The sequence below is a fragment of the Canis aureus genome, chromosome 8, assembly GCF_053574225.1.
Source record: "Canis aureus isolate CA01 chromosome 8, VMU_Caureus_v.1.0, whole genome shotgun sequence".
In the NCBI taxonomy this organism is placed as follows: domain Eukaryota; kingdom Metazoa; phylum Chordata; class Mammalia; order Carnivora; family Canidae; genus Canis; species Canis aureus.
The window spans coordinates 75662067-75688529 of NC_135618.1; the positions used below are offsets into that span (position 1 = coordinate 75662067).

At 47.4% G+C, this 26463-nt stretch overlaps 1 protein-coding gene across 3 annotated transcripts in view; it reads left to right on the forward strand.

Moving 5' to 3' along the window:
• Positions 1 to 26463, forward strand: part of GALNT17 (polypeptide N-acetylgalactosaminyltransferase 17) — a 431006-nt gene that overhangs the window by 182203 nt on the left and 222340 nt on the right. For all 3 annotated transcript variants that reach the window (XM_077908312.1, XM_077908313.1, XM_077908315.1), the window contains one exon: positions 11409 to 11575. In XM_077908312.1, coding sequence (XP_077764438.1) covers positions 11409 to 11575 — 167 coding nt within the window. The remainder of the gene's footprint in view (positions 1 to 11408; positions 11576 to 26463) is intronic.

Genomic DNA, 26463 nt, shown 5'->3' on the forward strand with positions numbered 1-26463 from the left:
GAGCCCTTCACCTGGTCCTGATAGTCAAAGCAAATCATGTGGCTGCGCCCAGATCCCATGTGTGGGGACATCGACTTTGCCACCTTGGTGAGAAGAACCTCGAAGTCACGTGACTGAGGGCCTGCACACACTGTGGGGTGAGGAGGAATGAATGCATTTTGCCACCAGGATTGACAAAATCTGCCCAACTGCTCCGGCCCGCCAGGGAGGGAGAAGGCGTTTTCAGACTGAGATGGCAGGGTCAGGTTGGCACTCGGCGGGGCCGGGGGGAGCAGCTGGCATGTGATGTGACTCTGACTGGGGTGGGGGTGGGGGCTGCCCCCAGGGAAGACTTTTTGGGTGGAGGACAAGAGTACCAGGGACAGGGGTGGCCAGATGTGGGAATCAACAGAAGTGTTTTCAGGGTCAGCGTCCTGGGCTGGATGGGCCAGCTTGGCCAGAGCATCGAAAGGAAAAGTAGCCAGCTTAGTAAGATGTTTCTCAGTGCCATGCTGACGTTCTAGAAGATGACCTGCGGCTCCAGATTGGAGCTCTGTGAGGGGCTGCGGGTGGAGGGGTGACCCTCTGGCTGAGAGCAGAGCGTTTCAGGTCCTTCCGTTTCTCTGAGGACTCCGATTGCCTGCAGTTTGGATCTGTGGGGCCTCGGAACCTGGCTATTTATCATTTCCACTTTGCATCATTCCCTGGTGTATCTGGGCCCTCCGGCAGCAATCAGGCATCCCCCTTCGCGGGGCTCCCCTCTGGAAGGTTACGGGTTGGATCCCATGTGTGAAGAACTCCGCGTCTGCTGGGTCTTCAGTGCACCGAGGTTTTCTTAGCTCTGGCCTGAAACTGTCTGCATTCATTTACCCCTAATTGCTTTTAGAGATTCTGTTCCTGAGCCATTGCTTAATGAAACTCTAGGGTTTTTCTTTTCTTTTTCTGTTCTTGTCCATTGACTGTAACAGGATAAGCTTCCTCATAGCCAGATAGATCCATCTGCAGCTGAGAATCCGAAGGAGGCCCCTCCCTGGCTCCCCCTGCCTCCGGCCTCTTGTGTATGGTTCCTCCCTTCCCTTCTAGAAAAACCGTGCTGCACTAAGCAGGGGACTGTGGTCAGGGTTGAGGGTTAAAGAAGGGGAATCAACCCTTTTCATTAAAAAGAAAAAAAGAAAAAACCAAACCAGGCACTGGGCGGCTCACTGGTTGAGCATCTGTCGTCGGCTCAGGTTGTGATCCTGGGGTCCTGGGATCAAGTTGCACATCGGGCTCCCCTCAGGGAGCCTGCTTCTCCCTCTTCCTGTGTCTCTGCCTCTCCCTGTGTCTCTCCTGAATAAATAAATAAAATCTTAAAAACAAACAAACAAACAACAAAGCCCTTCTGAAGACAGAAAGAGACACGCTGCCACCTGGCCAAGGATAGCTGAGTCTCATGGATTTTCTAGCTAAAGACAATGACCTTGTCTTTGCAAAAGCAGCTCTTTGTGACTCCGAAAGACTTCCCAGGAAGCCACGGAAGGAGAATGCACCTTTGCCATGGAGCCAGGACGTAATCAGCTCAAAACTCAAAAATGACTTGGGGAATATTCCAAAATAAATGTTTGTAGGAAGTAGGCTGGCAGGGGAGGACTTGAGCTCTGTTGATGGGGCAGTGTTTGAGAACAGGGCGCGGGCCTGGCGCAGGTTCATGCCCAGGACGGGGGGCTGCAGACGGGCTGCAGACGCCCTCTGGCCCCCTCCTGCCAGGCTTCTGTGGGAAGCCCACGGGAGGCATGAATTCTCACCTCAGTAGAAATAAATCCTCCTACACCCCAACATCTTGCATTCAGTTTGGGGGGCTTTTCCTGAGGGCCCTCTGGACCCCAAGATAGGAACCTGTGCCAGGCATGGAGCCAGCGGCCTCCTGATGGGTGCAAGTTGCCCCAGTAAAGCTGATGGGCAGGCCACACGGAGCTCAGGTGCTGAAGTAGGCAGATTGTCCCACAGGCTGCTCTGTGCAGGAACTGAGCTAATGAGGTGTGATGCTCCTTCCTGGATGAAGTGCAGAGCTCAACTTCAGGAAATTAAACCACTCAGCAAAGTGTGCATTCTCCCTTATAATGAGAGGTCCGGCACAGGGGCCTCGTACATCTGAGTGGCTCAGCCCCACATCTTGTTTTGCAAGGTCTGCTGTTGCTAAAAATGATACCACTCTTTCCTTGGATTACAGGAGAGGCTTGATGAGGCAAGCAGAAAAAAAAAAAAAAAAAAAAAAGGAATATAGGCTTGGTTAATGGTTTAGGTTTTTGGAATTTGAGTTCTGATTAGTAAATCAAAGGAGACAGCAGGCAGTTGAGTTCAGGATGGGATCTTTTTTAAGTGTGGAGGTGCCATGTTATAATTTGGGAGGAGATAAGGGAGGCCTTTGATCATAAAAAGAGCAGAGAGAAGAAATAGGCAAGGTAGGAGGGTTTTCATTTGTTCGTGCGGTAACCATTTATCTGCCAAGGACTGTGCTGGGCTCTGAGGAAACAAAATGAAGAACCCGCCCACCCCCCCCACCCCCAGTCATGGATGCTTTGAAATGGGAGAGAAGAGAGTTAAAGGTCTCAGGACGGCAGCTTGCATCATGAAAGAGAGAAAACAACAGAGGACGGGACCTGGCATCCGGCTGGGGGAGCATGGTGGGGGGACATGCTGGAAGGTTGGGGGCTGGATGGGGATGGGTATGTGCGGCAGAAGGAAGGGCATTTTAGGTAGAGAAGAAAGAGTGTGAATTGAGAGAGGGCATTCCTGGTTCTGGGAAGTACAAATGGTTTTCAGTAGTTGGAGGAAGTGAGGGACAAGATGACGTTAGAGGGATGAGATGGGGCTGAATTGGGTGCCAAGCCAAGGAGCTTGAATCTGATTCTGAAAGCAGTGGAGAGACAAGGAAGTAGAAGAGTGCCGGATCCCATTTGCATTTTATTTCATTTTTTTAAAAGATTTTATTTATTCATGAGACACACAGAGGCAGAGATGCAGGCAGAGGGAGAAGCAGGCTCCCTGCCAGGAGCCCGATGTGGGATTTGATCCCAGGGACTCCGGGATCACACCCTGAGCCAAAGGCAAGAGGCTCAACCCCTAAGCCACCCATGTGTCCCCCCCATTTGCATTTTAGGAAGATCATCTTGGGGGTGCCTGGCTGGCTTGGTGGGTGAAACATGTGACTCTTGATCTCAGAGTTGTAAGTTCGAGTTCCACGTTGGGTGTTGAGATTACTTAAAAATATAGTATTGAGAAGGAAGGAAGGAAGGAAGGAAGGAAGGAAATAAGTCATGCTGGCATCAGTGCAGTGGATAGAACAAGGTTGAATTGCAGAGGGTCAGGCAGGACAAAGGGCACCAGTAGGTGACTTTTGGTGTCATTCTGGAGGGAAATGATGAGACGTGGAGCTAGGGTCCAAATGGGCGGGGGGAAGAGTGTCATAAAGAGATCCTAAAGGTGGCAGAGTCTTCCAGATTTGATGACCGACTAGACGTGGTGAATGTGTCATGATTCTAGCTTGACCCCTAAAAGAGAGAGTAGGGTGCGCTGCAATGAAGACAGGAAGGCTCAGATGAAGCAGGTGTCGATTTTAGGCATGCTGAATTTGTGGGGCTTATGAGATGTCCAGGTGCAGATGTCCCACGGAAAGTTGATGCTTGAACCAAGGTCTAGGTGAGTCACGTGGGTTTGGAAGTTGCCAGTGTGATGATTGGAGCCACAGATTTGGGTAGAGACTCTAGCCAAGTCAGAGTCTGTAAAGTGAGACCATTGGAGGGTGGAGAAAGAAGCTTAAGGAGTTTAGGGATTTGGAGGACTAGCAGAGAGGCCACCCAGAATCAGAGCGGGCGGCCAGGGCAGGTCGCGTGGGAGAAAGAGCAGAGGCGGGGCTCAGGGGAACCCGGAGTGTGCAGCATCCAAGAGTGAATCGTGTTTATATAAGCAGAGAGGCAACAGTGTTACATCCTGCAGAAACGATGCTCACCCGAGGCCAGAGTGGGAAGTTTCCCTGGTTTCTGGCCACGTGGATGTCATTGGAAGCCACCGGGAGCAGCTGTAGTGGCATAGGGTGACTTGAAGCCAAGTGAGAGTGGAGTGAGGAACTGGAGGGTAGGTGGCAGGTGGGGGTGAGGAGAAGAGAGCCGGCAATCAGGCTGCTGGAGGGGGCTTTTGTTCATTTAGATGGGAGAGGCCGGGAGTGTCTGACTTGCTCACTCAGTTTGGACGTGCACACGCTCGCGGTGGAGGGCAGGACTCGGAAGCGCCTCACCTGGCCACCTGCAGAGGCCCCGCTCTGGAGCTTCACAGGGCCTCTGGGTCGAGAGTCGGCATGTTTGCTGGATGCTGCTGCTGCTGATGCTATCGGCCGGTGACCATTTCTGGCAATCTCTGCTGGTGGCCTTGAGTCCTTCCGTGGGGTAGGGGGCACCCTTCCCTGCCACAGGGAGATTGGCCAGCGGGGAGTGGTAAAAGCAGAGTGGGGGTGGGGGGCCCTCTTCTGAGAGGGATCCGAGGATAGTGGAAACTTTGGCTTTGTCTTGTCATCGGTTGCAGTGTGAGACTTTCTCTGTCTCTTTATCTATCTCTATCGTCTATAATTACGTCTATAGATAGATGTAAATAGATACGTAGAGAGAGAGAGAGAGAGAGCTGAAGAGAACTTATTTCAAAGAATTGCATACGTAATTGTGGAGGCTGGCATATCCAAAATCTGCAGGGCTCGCCAGCAGCTTGGAGACCCAGGGAGGAACTGATGTTGCAGCTAGATTCCAAAGATAGTCTGCTGGTGGAATTCTCTCTTCCTTGGGGGGTCCTCGATCTTCTTTCTCTTAAAATCTTCAACTGATTGGATGAGGCCCACCCAAAGTTTGGAGGGTAATCTGCTTTGACCCAAACCTTCTGATCTAAATATTAACCTCATCTAAAAAAAAGTACTTTGGGGGCACCTGGGTGGCTAAGTCAGTTAAGCATCCGACTCGATTTCAGCTCAGGTCCTGGTCTCATGGCTTGCGAGATGGGGCCCTGCCTCAGGTTCCGTGCTCTGTGGGAGTCTACTTGGATATTCTTTCCCTCTGCCCCTTCCCCTGTTCATGCTCTCTCACTCTCTCAAATACATCACTCTTTAAAAAATAATAAATGGATAGATTAGCCTTTCTAAATAAAAAAAGAGCCACTTAAAAAAAAAAGAGTCACTTTCTTAGGGAAAGCAAAAAAATAATAATAATAAAATAAAATACAAAAGTACTTTCAGAAACATCTAGAATACTGTTTGACCAAAATACCAAGGCCTAGACAAGTTGACACATAAAATGAAGCATCACTGTCAGTTAGACTTGCTTTTGGGATCTGACTTCATAATCTGGCCCCACATCCACATTGAGCCTGAGGGAGATGGGAGCGAGCAATTTGTCTTCTTGTTGAAGAATAAGTAAAGTTGTTGCTGGTGTGCCATAGAAAGCGTGTGGAGTACTCTGAAGTTTTGTGCCAGTTGGCATGTGTAGTGTCAATGTTCATGGCCATCTCTGGGCTCAGGAATGCGGGCATTTTTGCAGTAGGGCTTCCTAGGAGGAGACCCATTTCTGTTCCTGGTTGATCATAACCCATGGCCTGGTAGAGCTTGAGTTGGCACACACCAGCCACATCTTCAGTTAAACATTTGCTTAATGCATGTGGACTCAGGGAATTCGGGCAGCGGCTAAGAGGTGGGCTGACGCACTTGCCTCTCCTTCCTGATCACCTCTCTCTGGCAACTGGACACCACTGTTTGGAAAATGAATCCCATTGCTAAGTGGCTGGGCCACACCAGTGCTTTCTTGGGAATTTTGCCTCTCAGTTTGCGACGGTCGAGTATACATGAAGTGTGTCTGCTTTGGATCAATGAGAGTGTGGCCAAGCCAAGGACACATGTGGCCATCCAGGTCGGGGGAACGGGTGTGCCAGTTCTCAAAGTGCAGGGGATAGTGGCACAGGGGTGCATCCCAGATTTGCTCTCAAACATAAAGCACATTCAGAATTTGAAAAGGAGACACTCCTGGACCTGGACCTTCCATTTGGAAGCAGATTTGATATCGTGTGGATGTGATGGTGGTAGACGGGCAGTCATAGAAGGAGTCCTCACCTCTCACATCGGCTCACAGCAGCAGAAGGAGTGGATGTGAAGATGTGTCTGCCCCAAGCCTGTCACATCCTCAAGAGTTTGCTTGTTGGAGCATGGCTGCTCTTGGGGTCAAGGTGGTGTTTTCTGACTCAAAGCACCTATTCTGTTTGACTCCCCACTCTTCCTCCCTCTTGTTTCACTCCATGCTGCTGGCACATGCTGCAAAGAACCTTTATTATTTGACCTTTGTGACCTTATGCATGTTTTTGGTGTGCTTTGAAAATGAAAACGAATCAGCTTGGTAGGAATTTGCAGAGCCTGATGTGAGTCTCTGATTCCAAGACCTGACTCTTTACTGCTCCATCTCTAAACAAGGTTAGATAGATTTCTTCTGGAAGGCCCTGGAAGATAAAAAGAAGGGGATCCTAGTGCCTCTGTGTGCTCAGAAGTGCTCTTACTGTCCACCCCGCCCTCTCTTCTTGACCATGTAAGTTTGACCCATTGATCCACCTTTCTAGTTCATGGCTCCTCTTCCCTGTCCCCTTGATCCAGCTCAGTCCATCAGTCACATCTGGTGTAGGGACAGCCGTTTGGCACTTAGCATTTACTGCATTGTGTTACAAGCTGCCTTGTTTTAAGTGTTGAATGTGTTTTAGCTGCAAAACCCAGGAGTCTTGGGTACCGGCAGCAGAATTAGAGCCTGGGCAGTGCTTACTAATCTGTCCCCTCACTAGGGTGGGGTGACACTGCGCAGAGACTGAGGGGCATCACTGCACCCAGAGCCAGAGCTGATGGTGAGCAGCCAGGAATGCCCTGCAGATTGGCCACATGGTGACCGTCCTGGTGATCTGAGTGACTGGGAGAGATTGGGTTGGCCCTGGAAGGGGAGTCCTCACCTCAGCGCTCCTACACCCTGCCTTGGTCAGACAGGGGCATCTGAAAGAGTCTAACATCAGATGATAAAGTTCACTTCCAGGCACCCTTGCTGCCTTTCCGGCTCGTTGTGTGACTCAGAGCAAGTGACTGTGCACCTCCAGTTTCCTCATCTGTGAAGTGGGGATGATAATACTGCCTATTTCATAGGCAGGTTGCTGTGAGGATTCAATGAGACAGAAAAGTCTACTGAAGCTTCCAGAAGTTTCTGGCACATAGCCTGCACTATATAAATGTTGGTTATCACCATCATTATCATCATCATCATCATCATCATCATCGTCATCATCTCCATCATCTCTAAGTTTCCTGAGGCTTTCTGGACCACATTGCATCTAAGGTCTTTTACAACAGTGGAGATGTTTGGGCATCATCTTTTTGTTTCCAGCTTGACAGACTGGGTCACAAGTGTGACTTGGTCCCTCTGATCTGTACCGCACTGGGGTCATGTGAGTCGTCTCCTTTTTAAAAGGGGTTCACAGGCAGGGGTCTGCCTGTGACAGGGCATGGCCAGCTGCTCTCTGGGCTTGGTTTTCTTCTCCTCTGGAGGCCTAGGCTGTGACCTTCTGTTGTGTCAACTGTGATCCTCTCTCGTGGGTTCTGAGGTGACCTGTTCTCCCCAGATCTCCTCCCTTTACTCAGCATCCAGGAAGGGAGGTAGCCGACACTCTTGTTGTTAAGTGACGTCAGTGCCAAGGGCTCTGGGAGAGGGCGAGACAGTCATTACCCTCGGGGAGCTACCAAGTTCACAGAAGTATCCCAGGCCTGTGGATATATGGACAGGCAGGCAGGACAGATGTAAGGTGTCTGAGAGGTCTCGTTTGGTTGGTTACTTGTCTCTGCTTTCTCTCTCAGACTGCTTCCCCATCAGCCCTCTGCAGACAGGGTTGGGCCCGAAGTTCCCCGTAGCCCCTTGGGCCTTACACATGGACTGAAAATTATCCAGACTTTACGACAGCCTTCCTGCCAGCCGTCTCCATTCAGATGAGAGATTGTTCATTGCTCGCTGACCTGTGATTGAAAGGAAGTGTGTGATTTCCCAGACCCAGATCCAAGCCTGTGTTGCTAGAGGGAGCACACAATACCCAGCTATGGATTTTGCAGTATTTTGCAGTTTCTGTGGCATGCCATCCTCTGCTCATTCTTGGGTACCTTGCAGGTATCTGCAGATCCAGAAGCTCTTCTTTATCCTCACAGCCTTCCAGGTTGCTCTTACCTGGATTTTGTAGCCCGGAAGGCGGTCGGGAGAGGGGGATGGGCAGGAAACATGTCCTGATTTCATATGTTCCATTATGTAGAGAAGGGGCCAGAAGCCAAGCTGTGAGCTGATGCTCAAGTCCATTTGTCCAGCTGCCTGACATGAGCCATCACTGGGCCACCCCAAGAGTACCATGCACATCACCGGGGCACTGGGCACAGAGCGGCTTCCACTCACTCAGTTCTGTGGGGACTTGGGAATGACCGGGAGGGCTTCTTTCATGTTAGCCTGTGTACAAGGTGGGACACCCGGATGTGTGTGGTTTGGTAACCTCTCTGAGGGGCATCAGGCCACAGCGGGAATTCAGGATCAACTGCTAGGGGGTAGGAGCCATGTCTGTTCCCTTTCTCTGGGTGTTCTCTCTGTATTTCTATGTCCTGTGAGCCTCTCTCTTTGCCTGCACCATCCACACTTAATCTTCCCTCCCGCACTCCTCTTCTGCCATTGGGCACTGGGTATCTGGTTGTGGATCTGTCAGCACCTACTCCCTACTGCTTCAAAACTGCAGTGCCCGAGGCAAGTGGTGGTTCAGTGGTTAGGCATCTGCCTTCAGCTCAGAGCATGATCCTGGGGTCCTGGGATCGAGTCCCGCATCAGGCACCCTACATGGAGCCTGCTTCTCCTTCTGCCTATGCCTCTGCCTCTCTCTGTGTCTCTCATGAATAAATAAAATCTTAAAAAAAAAAAAACCCACAACACTGCATGCAGTGCCCATCTCTCCAGCATATTCTGTACATTTTCTACATAGCAGGCAATAAGCCAGCTAAGGTTATTATTATTTTTTTTTGAGGCGGAGTCCACCTCCCTAGACATTAAAGACCAAAGAAAGAATGCTGATTTTCACAATAATGACTGCATTCATCTTGTCTGCCCACTGTGAAACCCTGAGGGCATCGGGCACAGGAGAGATGAATTGTAAGCTGGGCAAGGATAGAGGCCTGGATAGGCCAGGCCTGGGAGGAGAATCCCAGGTGGGTCCTGCAGGAAGGGTCTGGGCTGAGTGAAAGCTCTGGAAGCCTGGCTCATGGTGATAGGGAGTACACAGAAGGGAACAGAGGAGCCGGAAGGGGACAGTGGGAGCATGGGGCAGGCAGGCCGCCTGGGTCTTTCCTTGAGTTGGTACGTTGCATTTGTACGGTGCTGTGAAATGATCCTTGTGGGGATCTTAGCCTGGCACCCACAGCTAGGTGTGATGTGGATTATTTTGACACTTTAAGAGATGAAGAAATATGAACAGTGTGCGCAGGTGACATGTCCAGTGCGTGACAGAGTGATTCTCATTTTTGAAACCTGCTCCTCCACGATTTACTGAATGGGGCGGGAGGAGGTCCCCCCTTCCTCCCTCGAGGCTCCCATGTTTCCCATTTCACGGCGGGGGTGGTGGTGGGGGTGAGTTGCGTGCTCCAGTGGAGACGCTTGACTCACCCCTGAGTCCTGATTGCATCATGACCCCATTGCCTGTGGGTGAAAGCAGTGCTGGTAAGATGCAATCTGGTCTTTTGGCTTCTTAATTCCAAGCCAGAAGGTGTTAAAAACAAGGGGCCAAAGACACCAGCCCGAGGGAGGAGTGCTCGCAATAAGTGAGTGTGTACAGCGTGTGGCTCACGTGGGTGGGCTGGTGAGTCATAGCAGCTGCCGGCCTGCCAGGCTCAGGGCGGTCGAGGGGGCTCGGAGGGACCTTCCGGGGTGCCCTCCTCCCTCAGATCACCACGCAGCAAATGGGATGATTCCTGCCAACTGCCCAGAAGCCCGTCAATAACCATTCTAATCTCCCTGGCAGCCCCCAGAAGTGAATTTACAGCGACGTGGTAAAAATGAGGCTCCATGATCAATGGATCCCTGGACAGTCTCCTCCAGGAGACACAAATGTAGATTGTAACAAAACTATTTTCTTCCGAAAATTGCCTGCATGATTAATATGGCCTGACATAGCCCAAGCTGTTCCGCATAAAAAACAGCCTTTTTTCTGGCTCCTTCCACAGTGCTGTTCCCCTCTCACTCCATTCCTTCACCTGGTTTCCTTTGTTTCTTCCTCTAACATGTGTGCTATGTATTGTTCAGTCTCACGCAAGGAGGAGGAAAACGTATGGAGATGCCCGAGCTTGCCCTTCCATTCTGCGCAGTTTCCGCTTGGTATTCCCAACGTGGTTCAGCCTGAGCACAGGACCAAATTCTCCAGTCCCCCTGGGACAGGGCGCCAGTGCTCCTGTGATTGAGCCTGCAGAGCGTGTCCCCTGGGCATTAAACCACCTCTCGTGTCGCTGGGAGCTCTAGGGAGGCCAGAGCTCTACACTCCCGTGTCCAGCCTGCGTGAAGAGGACTCTCTTCTCTTTCACCCTATTTTCAGAGATGGGAGAGTTGCCATGAAGGAGGACCCCATAGGCAGGGGTCCCATCCGCCCGCAGGGTCGGGCTGTGTCAGGCAACACGGTCCTATGCAGGCAGAAGGCCTGCTCCCTTGATTAGGATTATTGGCATGTGCATATCAGGGCAGGGTCTCCAGTACATGTCTTAGTTTGGGTTCCCCCAGAAGCAGACCATAGGACAAAGATTTGAGTGCACTGGTTGATTTGGGAGGTGGAGAGAACACCACTAGGAACATGGGGAAGTAGGACCTGGAAGGGAAGGCACCCCTAAATGATGCAGTGTGCAGATTGCCCCTGTGCGTGATGGAGCTTCATCCCACTGGGTGAGGGGGGGAAGTCTCTGGAAGTCAGTGTAAACCACCCTCTGAGTCCACCTGCTCCAGGGGTGAGCCAGCTGGGTATTTATGCGTCAGCTCCTGGCAGATGGGGGCAGGGAGATTGCTTAGGTGGCAGCGAGGTAGGCTCCAGGCCAGGAAATGCAGGCGCCCAATGGGGAGTCAGGCAGGTGGGCCCTGAGGTGGGATCGGGTGGCGTGTACGGGCACATGGGCAGCCCATGATACGGTAAATGTACCTGGGAGATGCTTCTGGTTCCTTTGGAGTGGTAAGTTTGGGAGAATTGGGACCGGATCCCTTCAGGTTTTAGCCCAGAGGGGCCAAGAGGGACCCAGGGATTCACACCTTGTGAGGACGTGTGCCATGTCCATGTGTCCATCCACAGCGCCCCTGCCTTCCTCCTTCCTCTGACTCCACTCCCGCCACCTCTGCCCACAGGTGCAAGGAGCTGAAGTACGCCAAGGAGCTGCCCCAGATCTCCATCATATTTATCTTCGTGAACGAGGCCCTGTCGGTGATCTTGCGGTCCGTGCACAGTGCTGTCAATCACACACCGACACACCTGCTGAAGGAAATCATCCTGGTGGACGACAACAGTGACGAAGGTAAGGGGCGGCCAAGCTGTCTGGGGGAGGGACATGCCCATGCACGGTGTCAGCAGTCGGGAAGTGCCACGTGCATTGTAACGCGAGCCTGCGTGTTGTTGCATCCTGTCCCCTGCGCAATGGGAGCAGGAGATGTTTTGAGGAAGACATGTGGGCCAACGCTGGTCCATTAGACTGCACGTCCTCGTGGCTCTTAAGGATAAATGACCAGCCTCATGTCTAAACTCATTTCTTCCCTACATGTTACCTAAACATGTTGACACTGAAGGGCTGAATTTGCCCACACTCCCCGCCCCCCAACCCCACTGCCAGGAGGTAAAATAAACAGTGAAAGCGTCCTGCAATGGGAGCCGTTCAGCTGGCATCCGAAGGCCCCTCTGGGCCGCTGCACCCAAAATGATCGTTGGTTTCAGAAATGAGCGGTGTGCACAGGCGCCTCGGAGTTCAGCCCTGTAGGCAATGATGGCTCAATTTAAAAAATCAAAAACAAGCCCGTGTTGGGTGGCAATAACAGAAATGCTCTGAGGTTCTCAGAGACAAGTAGGGGAAGGCTGATGTCAAGGTGAGAGGTGGAGGGGGTGGTGGGGAGATTGGTCTTCTAATTGTGCCTTTGTGTTGGCTCTTAGCCTCCAAAATGCACTATGCTCATGGCAGGGAGAAACCCCCACAAGCTGAGGACATAAAGGAAAGCCAGCCAGTGTGCCTGCTCAGCCAAGGGGGCTTATCTGTTGCATAAGGATTAGGGACAGGCTAAACCCCTTGCTCTCAGCGTGCTGAGGAGAGAAGGATTACCCCGAGTGCACTCCCGGGGAGGAACAACGCTGTGTGAAGGCTGATTACCTTCAGGAGCTCTGGTCAGAGCCCGTCACCTGTCCTCGGCCCAGGTCCAGAGGTCCCGCTGCCCCTTCCGAGCTGGCTGGCTGTCACACCAAGGGCTCCAGGGGACCTGGGCTGGGCAGTCTGCCAGTCGGGGTGCTGCCTTCTCGGGGGCCTCCAGATGTTGAGGGTTGATGGGTCATTTGCTGTATTTCTCACATCCATAGTTTTCTCTTTTTACCTGTGGCCATTTCATTATCTGTAGATAATGTAGTCTCTTGTGAGATACTGATAGTCTTCTTGTGTGAATGTGGCTCATTCAACTCTTTGAAGCCGTGACGTTGTCTCCCTGATGTGGTTCCCAGAGCCCTCCCTGCAGCCTCCCTGTGTGCCCACTGTGGATCTCTTGCTGCAGCACAGGAACCCCCAATTCTGTGCCCTTCATTTGCTGGTCTAAGTCCACCCACTTGTTCCCCAGGTGTCCCCGATGTGTGCCCTCCTCAGAGGATCCTTTACCGCCTTCCCAAGGCCCTTGCTCTGTGCTGCCATTCCCCTGTGGAAGCACGTAGCAGGTGGTGTCCCTGTGTCTTGCACAGCTGGCCTCCCAGTGCTGGATGGGACTTGGTTTCGATGAGCCTTGTCCAGTCTGGGGTGAGTAATGAATAAAAACAGGGCTGGCAAAGGGTCAGTGGGGGCTGTGGCTAGAGGCAGTGCAGAGAAGAGCAGCAAATCCAGAAAAGAAAGTGAGTGGTCTCTTCTGGGCTGAATTGGGATGAGGACTCACTACCAGTGGGGCTCCCTCCCCTGAGGAAATATTGGCAGGGCCCAGCCAGGGAGGAAGACCTGGAAGTACAAGCCAGTCTCAACCAGAACCAAGCCATGGTCCCTGGGAGATGTCTTATTTTAGGTTCCCCTGGAAGCAGACCCTGAGACAAAAGATTTGAGTGTGTTGGTTGATGTGTGATGGGGAGAGAACGCCTTTGGGGACATGGGGAAGTAGGACCAGGAAGGGAAGGCATCCTCCCTGGAGGAAATTCCGTTTCAGGAGGTCTGGAGTATGGCGGAGAATTTGCATTTCTCCCAAATTCTGAGGTGGGGCTGATGCTGGTGGTGCAGGGACGGTAAATGTACGTGCCATTTCAGTGGTTCACATCTCAGCTCTCAGTGAAGCTGGTTAGTGGGTGAGAAACAGGGTGGGACAGGTATTCAGTCCAGTCTGACCATAAGGCTAATTCCCATTCACCCTCTTCTGTCTCTGCTCCCCCCGCCCCCCAAATACCCAGTGGACTATATTAACTCTGGTTCCCTCTTTTTTTCTTTGGCTCTAGCCTCTCTGTGTTTTCCAGGCCAGAAATGCCTTCTCTTTAATTGGAACAGGAACTTCAGATTTTTTTCTTTGTTGAGATTTTCTTTGTGACTAGTATTATCGAGTTTTGTAAATGTTCTATATACACTTGAAAAGACCCCCACACACTGTAATCATGGAACTGAATTCCTGCCAGACATCAATTTTGTGTATTTAGGTAGAGTCTGAGTTTATTTTCTTAAGTCTTTTTGATGATAGTGTTTTAAAATCTCCTCCTACAATGACTAGTCCTTCCCATCTTCCTAATAATGTTTGATTTCTGTATCTTGTTGTCAGTTTCTTTGGTAACTGCAGATCTGGATCTTTGTGGCTTCATTATTAGTGGTGGTTGTCACTATTATGTAATGCTCTCTTTATCTTAAAAGCATACTTTTTTTTCTTGCCTTGAATTTTGTTCATCTAACATTAATATTATCCCATCTTACCTTCTGTTTGTGTGTGATTAAACCATTTTTTTCCCCCAGCCCTTACCACATTTTCTGATCTTCAAAATAATGCATGCCCTTTGCAGGAACATTTGAATGTATCAAAAGGTACTTGTAATTGAAGAATATAAATACTATACAGACTACCTAGAGACAAGTGCTCATTCCCCCACACCCCCCTTTTTTAAATGCATGTGTACATAGTTAAGATCCTATGGTAAAAACAAGTTAATGTTCTTCCTGTCTCCCCCCTGGACTGTGAAACATAATATTCATCCTTTTATTAAAAAAGATCTGGGGCACCTGGGTGGCTCAGTCAGTTGAGCATCTGACTCTTGGTTTTGGCTCAGGTCACAATCTCATGGGTTGTGGGATCAAGCCCCTTGTCTGGCTCTGTGCTCAACGAGGAGTCTGCTTGAGATTCTGTCCCTAGGCCCTCTCCCCCACACTCTGTCTCTTTCTCTCTCTAAAATAAACAAATCTAAATAAATAAATAAAATCTGTAAACATAATTTTTATGAGGGTAGAGGGGCCCGTTCTCAGGCTGGTCAAGACTGGCTCAGGTGGGAACTATGATCTCTCATCTCTATGCTATCATATACATTAAAGAAAAATAACACTTTTTTAGAAAAAGAAAAAGGGCGCCTGGGTGGCTCAATTGGTTAAGGGTCTGCCTTCAGCTCGGGTCATGATCCCAAGGTCCTGGGACCCAGCCCCACATTGGGCTCCCTGCTCAGTAGGGCAGTCTGCTTCTCCCTCTCCCTCTGCTCCCGCCCTTGCTTGTGCTCTCTCTCTCACTTAATCTCTGATAAATAAATTCAAAAAAATCTTAGAGAGAAAAAAGAGAAAGGAAAGGAAAGGAAAACGAGAAGGAAGGAAGGAAGGAAGGAAGGAAGGAAGGAAGGAAGGAAGGAAGGAAGGAAAGGAGGGAGGGAGGGAGGTCGGTCCTAGCTCAGAGAATGTGTGAATAAATATGATAAATAAGGAAAAGACACTGACTTGCTTGTGTACACAGATCCCGAGACATCTGGATTTTGTTTTTTAAAAGTGATTTCTTTCATTTGGGTTGAATGTTGACATTGGCCCAAATTAAGCTAAAGTAAGATGCAATTCTTGGTGCTCGTGTACATTAAACTGAGGTCACTTGGGCGAAATTGGCTAGTGATCACTGCTCACTCAATCCAGTGGGCACTTTCCTGTTCTGAGCCAGCCACAGCTGGCATAGTTGGTGGCTTCCTTCCTGGCACTTTCTCCTCCTGAGGCCCCAGCACCACTGTCTCCTCTGCCTTGACTCCTGCTTGATCACTCATGCTTCTGACCATCAGGACACAACGGGCACTTCCCCCCGTGTGTGTGCTCTCAACGACATCCAAATCCATCTTTCCTACGCAGGGCAACCTGGCCTCTCCTCTGAGCCCCAGACCTGTGTCCTCTGCCTCCTTGCTGGCTCAGGGTCCCTCTGAACCATAAGCTCGGTCTGTCCAGTGACCAGCTTCCCCTCTTGGCCTTGGAAACCTGCTTCTTGTTCTTATCTCCTGTGTCAGCGAAGGGCTTTGCCTCTTCTCAGTTTTCTCATCACTGAAGACTGGAAGGCTTTTCATTCTCTCTGTGCCATTTCTCAGCATTGAACATGATCCTACCTGGCCATGTCCTAAGCCACTTCTTTGCTTAGGTGCTCAGCATTCTTTGCCTTGATCTTTATTTGAGATGCTGAGGGGGAAGGAATTCAGGTGCATAGAATTATATAGATCATGATTCTTGACTCACTGAGTCATGGCCATCCTTTATCATTTTCCCTTACTTTTAATTGAGATTATAATTTGCATACCATAGAATGCATTGTTATAAAGAGTATATATATAGTTCAGTGACTTTCATTATATCCACGGTATTTTGTACCTACAAGCACTCCCTCATTCCAGAATATTTTCACCTCCCCAAAGAGATTCTGAACCTGTTAACCATCTCTCCCAGTTCCTCGGGCAACCACCAAGATACTTTCCATCTCTATGAAATTTGCCTTTTCTGGACATTTGAGATCAATGAAATCTACAGTATGTGGCCTTTAGTGTCTGGCTTCTTTCGCTTAACATAATGTTTTCCAGGTTTATCCATGTGGTTGTAGCATAGGTCATTACTTCATTCCTTTTTTTGTTTTGTTTTGTTTTCTTTTTAAAGATTTTATTTATTTATTCCTGAGGGGGGGTTGGGTAGGGACACAGGCAGAGGGAGAAGCAGGCTCCATGCAGGGAGCCCGATGCGGGACTTGATCCTGGGGCTCCAGGATCACGACCTGGGCTAAAGGCGGGTGCTCAACCATTGAGTCACCCAAGGACCCCCTACTTCATTCCTTTTTGTGTTTCAATAATAGTCTGTTATGTGGATCTAACACATTTTATTTATCCGTTCATCAGTTGAGGGATGTTTGGGTTGTTCTTGCTTTTCCGTTATTAGGAATAACACTGCTATGAATGTTCATGTATAAGTTGTTGTGTGGGCATGTTTTCAGTTCTCTTGGGTGTATACCTAGGAGTAAAATTGCCAGGTCATGTGAAAAATCCATAGTTCATTTTTTTGAGAAAGCATCAGACTGTTTTCCCCACTTTTTCACAGTGGCTGCACCATTTTGCATTCCTACCAGCAATGTATGAAAGTCCCAGTTTCCCCACATGCTCAACAACATTTGTTATTTTCCTTTTTAAAAAATAATTATGGCCACCCTTGTGCATGTGAGGTGATAGCTTGTAGTTTTATTTGCATTTCCCTGATGACTTATTATTTTGAGCAACTTTTCATGTGCTTATTTGCCATTAGTCTATCTTATTTGGAGAAATGTCTATTCAAATCTTTTGCCTATTTTTAAAGTGAGTTATTTGTTTTTTTAGTGTTAAGTTGTAATTGCTTATGTCTCCTGGGTACACACTCTTAGTGAATATATTCTGTAAGTATTTTTTGCAAATGTGTTTGCATATGTTGTCTTCCATTCAGTGGGTTGTCTTTTCTCTTTCTTTATAGTGTCCTTTGATGCACAAATATTTTTAATCTTCATGAAGTCTGGTTTGTTTATTTTTCCTTTTGAGTATTTTAACTTTTGGTATCATATCTAAGAAACCATTGTCTAATCCAGGGTCACAAAGATTTACATCTGTATTCTCTTCTAAGTGTCCTATAGTTTTGGCTCTTACATGTAGCTCTATATCCATTGTGAATGGTTTGTATATGGTTTGAGGTAGGGATCTGAATTCATTTTTTTCCCCCATGAGGATATTCAGTTGTCCCAGTACCATTTGTTGAAGGGACTGTTCTTTCCCCATTGAATGATCATGGCATCCTTGTCAAAAATAAACTGCCTTGAAAATGTGAGGGTTTATTTTTGGACTTTAAGTCCCATGTCATTCATCTATGTGTCTATCCTTGGGCTAGTACCACCCTATCTTGGTAACTCTTCTGTTATAGTGAGTTTTAAAACCAGGAGATAAGTCTTCCAAACTTATTCTTCTTTTACAAGATTGTTTTGTCCATTCTGGGAGCCGTGTGATGTTTGAATTTTAGGACCAGTGTGTCAATTTCTGCAAAAAGGCAGTTGGAATTTTGTCGAGTTTTGCATTGAAGCCATAGGTCAATTTGAGGTTTATTATCATCTTAGCAATATTAACCCTGCCAATCCATGATATGGAATCTTTCTGTTTATTTAGATCTTCTTTAATCTCTTTCAGCAATGTTGTGTAGTTTTCAATGTACAAGGCTTGCCTTCTTTGGTTAAATTTATTCCTAGATATTTTATTATTTTTGATGCTGTTGTAAGTGGAATTGTTTTCTTAATTTCATTTTTGGACTACTCATTGCTTATATATGGTAATGCAGCTGGGTTTTTTTTTTTTGTATCGATCTGGTGTTCTTCTGTCTTACTAAATTCATTTATTAGCTCTGATTGTGTGTGTGTGTTCTTTAAAGCTTTCTATCTAGAATAACATGTCATTTTCAAATAGGATAATTTTATTCTTACTTTCCAATCTGGATGCCTTTTGTTTATTTTTCTTGCTCAGTTTTCCTGGTTCCTTTATTTCTAGAAATGTACTTTTTACCAAATGCCTGATATCCTATCACGTCTGGAACAAGAGCGTTGACCCATGTGCTAATCCTAATTGTTTACAAAAGGCTCTTTGGGAGATGACAGCTAAGTCCTGAGTGAGCTCGGGGAAACACAGGGCTCACCCCAGTGGGGATATCTGGCAGGCTACTGTGTGGACCAGTGCTGGATATAAGGCAAAAATCTAGAAAGAGGAATGTCTGCTCTTTGTTTCCTGCCTGTGACCTCATCAAGGTACATGGCCTACTCTTAGGAGGAGGTCCAAGCAGACCATGTCTCAGGGATGAAATGAATGTCCTCAGCAGATCCAGGCAGCAGGCGTGGAGAGAGAGAGCACAAACTTTGTCAGCCTGTGGCCAGGATATCCAGTTATAGGGAAGAATGGGGATGATCTATCCTTATTCAGACATCATTTGACTCATCAGATCTTCAAAGATGACAAAGATTAGTAAGAGTCAGTGTCTGAGGATACAGAGAAAAAGACACATATACTTCTCATGGGACAAAACCACATATCTGGAGAACAATTTATCAACTCATATTAAAAGTTCTTGTCTCATTCAGACAATCTATCCTCAGTTTAAAAATAGGGTATGTTTGCAGGAGAGAGCATAATGGCAGGTCTCTATGGGTCTGCCTCAAGTTGACAGTGGACAGTTGGCCGTGGTGGCTGTACATCACTGTCACCAGGGGTTCCTCCTTACCTTCCTCCTGGGGACCTCCTTTGACCCCTCTCCTATGCTAGACTCTATGCTTTTCTTGGTTTCTGTGCTTATTTTGGTGAAACACAACAGCTAGCAGCTTCATTAAGAAGGACTGCAAGGAAGATAAACTCTTTTGAGATCATCCATGTCTGAAGAAAGCTTTATCCTAATTTTCTGTGATTGATCGCCTGGTTGAGATAGATATCACCTTCTTTCAGAATTTGGATGCTTTTGCTTCATTATCTTCTTTCAGTGTTTTTTAAAAGAACCAAATGCATTCTGAGTTCTGATCCTTTCTGTGTTTTTTCTTTTCCAGAAGCCAGTGGAATCTTCATTTTGTCCCCTGACTTTTGAAATTCACAATGATGAGCCTTGGTGTGGGTCAGTTTTTGTCCATTGGGCTTTAATTTAATTAATTTAAATTTAATTTAATTTAAGCTACATTTAGTGGCTTCAATCTGGAATCGAATGTCTATTAGTTTTCAGAAGATTTCTTGGAATATTTCATCGATAATCCCTCCCCATTTTTCTCAGTTCTCTATTTCAGCGTCTCCTATTATTCTGCTATTTTCCCCCATTTTTCCATTATTAAGCCTCTTGGGTGGAACCTTTAATTTTCTTATCTTTTCTCTGCTGCCTTATCTTTCCTTATATTTTTGCCCTGCTTTGTTTGCTCTCTTCAATTTTATCTTCCTTCTCTTCTATTCAGTTTTTTTTTTATCTCTGCTATCATGATTTAACTTCCAAGTGCTCATTTTTATTCTCTGAGAGTTCCTTTTTATAGCATATTGTTCTTATTTAATAGAAGCAATACGTTTTCTTATCCCCTGGAGGATATTAATAATATTTTGTCTTGTGCTTTGTTTTTCGGTTTTTCTCCCTGCACGGTTGCTTTTTTTTTGCTCTTTGCTGTTTGGGTTCTGTCTCCCACATCAGAGGTCTCCCCCCAAGGTCCAGTGAGCCTGTTGTCTGCTCATGATCACTGCTGGCTTTGACAGCAGAGGGGTCGCAGGGCGGGGGCATGGGGCAGGGATGGGGGGTCTAGTGATTGGTTCCCTTGCAAATGGCCTGGTGCTCTTGCCTTCACTGCCTCTTGAGGATTCTCTGGTGTAAATTGAGTTGAATCTCATTGTTTCCCACAGTGAGCTTGGGGTCAGTTGCCACACAACTGTCTGTGTGCTTTCTACCAATCACAGCTTCCCCAATATTGTGCTCTGTGTCTCCTCTCGTGTTTTCTTAGAAGGGTATGTGTGGTTCTATCCTATTTTGTTCTTAAAAATCCCTCTACTCTGGTTTTCAGTGACTGTGAGTAGAAGCAGTTCAGATTCATGAGTTAAATTCATCTTCTTATCCCCAAAATTCCATATTAATTTTTAAGAACTTTTAATATGAATTGATAAATTGCTCTCCAGATATGTGGTTCAGTTCCATGAGAAGGATATAAGAGTGTCTTTTCTCTGTACCCTACGGACTCTATCCTTTTCATCTTTACTGTTCTGATGAGTGAGAAGAGGCATACTTTTTTAAAATATATTTTTAGGGGATTTACCCCAAAGATACTGATGCAGTAAAACGCCAGAACACCAGGACCCAAATGTTTATAGCAGCAATGTCCACAATAGCCAAACTGTGGAAGGAGCCTCAATGTCCACCGAAAGATGAATGGATAAAGAAGATGTGGTCTAGGTATACAGAAACGACAAATACCCACCATTTGCTTCCACGTGGTTGGAACTGGAGGGTATTATGCTGAGTGAAGTAAGTCAATTGGAGAAGGACAAACATTATATAGTCTCATTCATTTGGGGAATACAAAAAATAGCAAAAGGGAATAAAAGGGAAAGGAGAGAAAATGAGTGAAAATATCAGTGAGGGTGACAGAACATGAGAGACTCTTAACTCTGAGAAACGAACAAGGGGTAGTGGAAAGGGAGGTGGGTGGGGGGGTTGGGGTGACTGGGTGAAGGGCACTGAGGGGGGGCACTTCATAGGATGAGCACTGGGTGATACGCTATATGTTGGCAAATTGAACTCTAATATAAAAAATAAAACAATTTCTAAAAATGAAAAAAAAATAAAATATATTTTTAAAATATTTTATTTACTTATTTATGAGAGCCATAGAGAGATTGGCAGAGACACAGGCAGAGGGAGAAGCAGGCTCCCTGCAGGGATCCCGATGTGGGACTTGATCCTGGGCCTGGAACAGGACCCTGGGATCACACCCCGAGCCCAAGGCAGATGTTCAACCCCTGAGCCACCCAGGCGTCTCATGACATACTTTTAAATCTACATTTTTTTTTGAATCCTAATGATGATGGGAGCTTTTACATGTTTTTTTTATAATAAATTTATTTTTTATTGGTGTTCAATTTGCCAACATACAGAATAACACCCAGTGCTCATCCCGTCAAGTGCCCCACTCAGTGCCCTTCGCCCATTCACACCCACCCCCGCCCTCCTCCCCTTCCACCACCCCTAGTTCGTTTCCCAGAGTCAGGAGTCTTTATGTTCTGTCTCCATTTCTGATATTTCCTACCCATTTCTTCTCCCTTCCCCTCTATTCCCTTTCACTATTATTTATATTCCCCAAATGAATGAGACCATATAATGTTTGTCCTTCTCCAATTGACTTATTTCACTATATATTTAACTGTCTTTATTTTTGTAGAGATTTGCCAAGTTGATGAACCCCTCCCTATTCTGTTTTTTCCTGGAGTGTTTATCTTCGCCTTATTGATTTGTAAGAACTTTGTATATATTAAATAAACTCCTTTCACATTCATCTTAGAGGTATTTCTGTCAACTTGTGCTTTTGATTTTAATTTGTTTACTGTATTTTTGGCAAACGTAAATTTTACATTTTTGTATCGGCAAATCCATTAGGTTTTTCTTTGATTGATGTCCCAAGAATGTTAGTCATCGTCCCCAGATGACACAAATATTCACAGTTTCTTACAGGTAAATCATTTTTTCCCCCCAAACTAAATTCCAAATGGGTTGAACATTTTTGTGTTCAGGTGTAAGAGTTTCATTATAAAGATCCCTGTCTCAGTGTGCTCACCTCAGTTTCTTCAATAATCTATCTTTATTTAACCGCTGATTTGAAATTTCCTATTTTCGTATGCGAAAATACTTTAGATTTGGAAACATGGAGACTGAATCACACGAGGACTGATTGATTTTTGGAGGAAGGTGAAGAAGAGTAAGGAGTCATAGAGGGGTCCTGGCTCCAGTGACAGGATGCGTATATGTGCTGCTCGTTAAGAAGGGAAATATGATAGAAGTAGCAGGTATGGAAGGGGACTGAGGTCACTTTTTAAATTATGCCTACCAAATTCCCGTGGAAGTTTAGCATGCCTTCAAAACTCAGGGGAGGGGTAACTGCAGCCATCAAAATAATATTAATGGCTTGAAATAGTATTAGACTAAAATAATATTAAAATGACCTTAGAGACTTCTTTATTTCTACTCTCATAACCCTTAATACATTTTAATAGGTCTAATCAATAGTTTTCAACTACTTTCTAAAACCTTCCCTCATTACCTTCTTTGTTCTTAAGCAGTAGCATATGGAGAAAAAAAGTAGAATCAAATCCAGTGTGAGGGGTGCCTGGGTGGCTCAGTCCGTGAAGCGTCTGCCTTGGGCTCAGGTCAAGATCCTGGGATCCTGGGATCGAGCCCAGCATCGGGCTCCCTGCTCAGGGGGGGGCTGCTTCTCCCTCCCTCTCTGTCCCTCCCCCTGCTGTGCCTTTTCTCTCTCTCTTGCTTTTTCTCTCCTATAAATAAAATCTTTAAAAATATATCCTGTGTGATGTTGGCCAAGGCACGTACCTTTTCATATCTTGAGTCCATTGGGGGTAATAGTGACTTTTATGCAGGGTTTAAATTGTGAGGTTTAGAGGTCATATTTGCAAAAGCCCACAGTACAAATTCTGGCAGTATCATAAAGGATGTTCCTATTGAGTGTGCTCACAGTATTATTTGATTTGCTGGCTATAGCTCCATCTTTAGTACTCTACTTCTGTGTCACCTCCCCTGGGAAGCCTTCCTGGATTTCCCAGCTGTGGCACCTAGTGTGGAGATGGGCATAGCACTGGGCCTGCTGAGTTGCATTTGTGTATTTGCCCATCTCTGGACTGTAAGACCCCTTAGGGCAAGAACCACAGCTCCTTGCTGCGTTCCCAGCGCCCTGCACACTGCTGAGTTATGGTGATTGCTGACTACATTCATTTAAATTGCAGGTGGGCAAAGATCTTTTTTTTTCTACTTCATCCCAGGAGTTGTTGTATTTGGCCTCATTGTATATATTTGGGCTTCAACACTGTCCTTCTTTTGGTTGAGATCTCAAAAAGCACCAAGCTCCAGTAATCAGCATTTGAGTCTTGGTGACCAGGATGTGTGTTTGTCTGGTTGCTGATGTTTTCCTGTGGGACAAGTGCACCAGATCTGGCTCTTCTTTTGGTTGATGCATTCAGTGGTTGGAAGCAGGATGGCTCGAGTTAGAAAACTTTTTTTGAGTGGGTTACACCCTCTGGACTTCCAAAAGGAGTTTTGGAGATAGCACGCTGCCATTGTTTGCTTTTCTTGTTGGTTTATAATTGCAGGGATAGGAGAAGTCCTGTGTTTCTGGAAGATAACATGTTTCCTGTGTTGTCGAGGCTCCCAGTCAAGTAGCCAGGAGACACCTTGTTATCACACAACAACATGCCGGGCCAGGCTTCCTCCTTGGAGCATCACCTGCCTTTCCCCCTGCCTGTAGAGAGCCTTCCTAACCAGAAACAATACTTGCTTTTGTCCCCAACCAGATCACAGTAAGGTGACGGTATTTGCGTTGTAGGTCTGTAATCACAACTAGATTGTGTATTTACATTTCTCCTGTGTGATTTTAAGCCACGAGGAGGAAAGATTAGGAAAGAGAGTGTATATTTTTACACAGGAGACAGTGGGAGAACCCCAGTGAAAGCTTCTTCGTAGGCCAACTGTCTTTGAAATTCAATAATGAAAAAAAAATGCAATAATGACAACAAAAGCACCTTGCTATTTAGAAATAATTATCAATTCATAAGAAGTTGCAGAAGTATGCGAGAAGTCTTACGTGTCTTTAGTTAGTTCCTCCCAATGGCTACTGTCGTGCGAGGCTCCAGTCCATGATCATGACCAGGAGGACATCATGACCAGGACACTGATTTTGGTACCATACACAGACCTTACTCTGATTTCACTGGTTGAACATGCATGTGTGTGTCGGTGTGTGTGGAGGTGCTTCTGTATAGTTTTAGCACATTACACGTACACGTACATGGTGTGCAGCATCCCTGTAACCAACACAATTAAGGTACAGAACTATGCCAGTACTCCAAAGCTCCCCCGTGTTATCCTTCAATACCCACAACCCACTCCCACCCCCATCCCGAACTCTTGACAACCACCGATCTGTTCTCCATCTTATAATTTTATTTCGAGAATGTTCTGTAAATTGACCCATACAGTATCTAATCTTTGTGGTTGGCTTTTTCACTCAGTATGCGTCTCTTGAGACCTCTCCAAGTTGCTGTGTGCACAGAGTTCATTCCTTTTGATTTCCGCGCCTAGTTCCATGATACGGCTTTCTCATACTTTGTTTCCCCCTTGGCCTCTGGAATGACGTTTGAGTTGTTTCATTTGGGGTTTTTACAGATAAAGTTGTTATCAGCATTTGTGTACAGACATTCATGTGAGAATAAATGTTCATCTCCTGGGATAAATGCCCAGGAACATAATTGTTGGGTCTTATAATACATGCATGTTCAAACAAGCTTTTCTGGTCGTTCATTCTAGTTATGTGACACCCACTCTGATCGAGACACCCGGGTGGCTCAGCAGTTGAGCATCTGCCTTTGGCTTAGGTCGTGATTCTGCAGTCCTGGGATCGAGTCCCACGCTGGGCTCCCTGCGAGGAGCCTGCTTCTCCCTCTGCCTATGTCTCTGCTTCTCTCTCTGTGTCTCTCATGAATAAATAAGTACAATCTTTTTTAAAATCCAATTAACTTTCAGTCTTCCAATGCAGCTTCCAGTGGGAGAAAAGTTAGTTTTAACCTTGGTGACCATGACTATGGCACCAAAAGGAACGGTTGCGTTCTACAAGAACCAGGGGTTATCCTGGTTCAACATGGGGAGTATTGAAAGTTTGGCCCCATGGTCAGAACTTGGGTTCGCATCGATGTGAGCCAAACAAGAATGCTGGAGTGTCTGACCCAACCCAGGGACAAGAGTGAGGCAGGGCCAGGAGAGATGGAGGGAAAGATGGCCCAAAGTTGCTATAATCACAGCTTTGGCCATTAGGAGAGGGTCAGGATCATCTCTCCAGTGGAATCCAAGGGAAGGAAAGTGGTGTTTTAGTATGGGTCAGGTGCCCTTCCTTAGACCTGCCAGGAGTGGCTAGGAGGGCAGAGTCATGCACAGAACCACCATGTCATAGTCACCATGGAAGAAAGCTCCAGAAAGGAAGGGGGCTGGATGGACAAGCACATCGTGGGCAGTATCTTGAGTATCCTCAAGATAGTGGCTATACTTGGGGTTCCCACAAGGTGGGGAAATAAATGAGGTCTCTGTGGCACTTGAGTGGGCCTATGAGAGAGAGATTTGGGACACAGGGAGATGGGAGGAAACAACAGGAGGAAGAAGTACCCAAACAGAGGCAAGGAAACCCAGGGCACACAGAGGGAAGTGTGCAGCTGGGACTCCACGTGTAAGAAATGATGGGTGGATTGGGGTTTCAGAGAGAGGGGGAGTCTCAGTCAGATACAGGGAGCCTTGCCGGGCCACAGGATTGAGGAAGGGGAGCGTGAGCAGGTGAGTGTTTGACATCCCCCAGCGGTGCTGTGCAACCTCAGAGCGAGAGGGATGCCAGGGCCACGTGAAGAGCCCAGGCCAGCATGGGGATCAGCAAGCCTTAGACAGGGGCAGATGGAGACCTGGAGCAGGGCTGCCCTGGAGGTGGCTGCAAGCATTATCAGGAAGGCCACATAAGGCCATTGGCACATTGGTTCCTCAAAGAACAGTGTTGGAGCTTTAACTTTATTTTATTGGGGAAAAAAATGAGCTGGGTACCTGACACGAATGTCTCTAGACCACTGTGGCTGCGAGCGAGCTCTGTCGGCTTGCTCTTGGGCCTCAGGTGTGCTGCAGGGTCTGGACCGAGACTGGCAACGACCTAGAGCAAACCCCGACTTGCCGCGGCCCTTAGGGCGGGAGGGCCGCCTCCGGAGGCCTGGGGGCCAGTTGCGACTGACTTCGCTGCTGTCCTTCCGCCCAAGAGAGGACAGTCAGCGGCTGCCCTCAGGGGGTCTATGAGTCCTTCCTCTACAGGCCGCCGGGAACGCTTGGAGGTGTTGGTGCCAAGGCAGCGCGGGTGTCATGCGGCAGCTCACGACCGGGCGTGTCACCGACCCCCTCCAGCAGCTGTCCCTGGCCTGATGCACGTGCACGCAGGTGCCCCGTCCCCC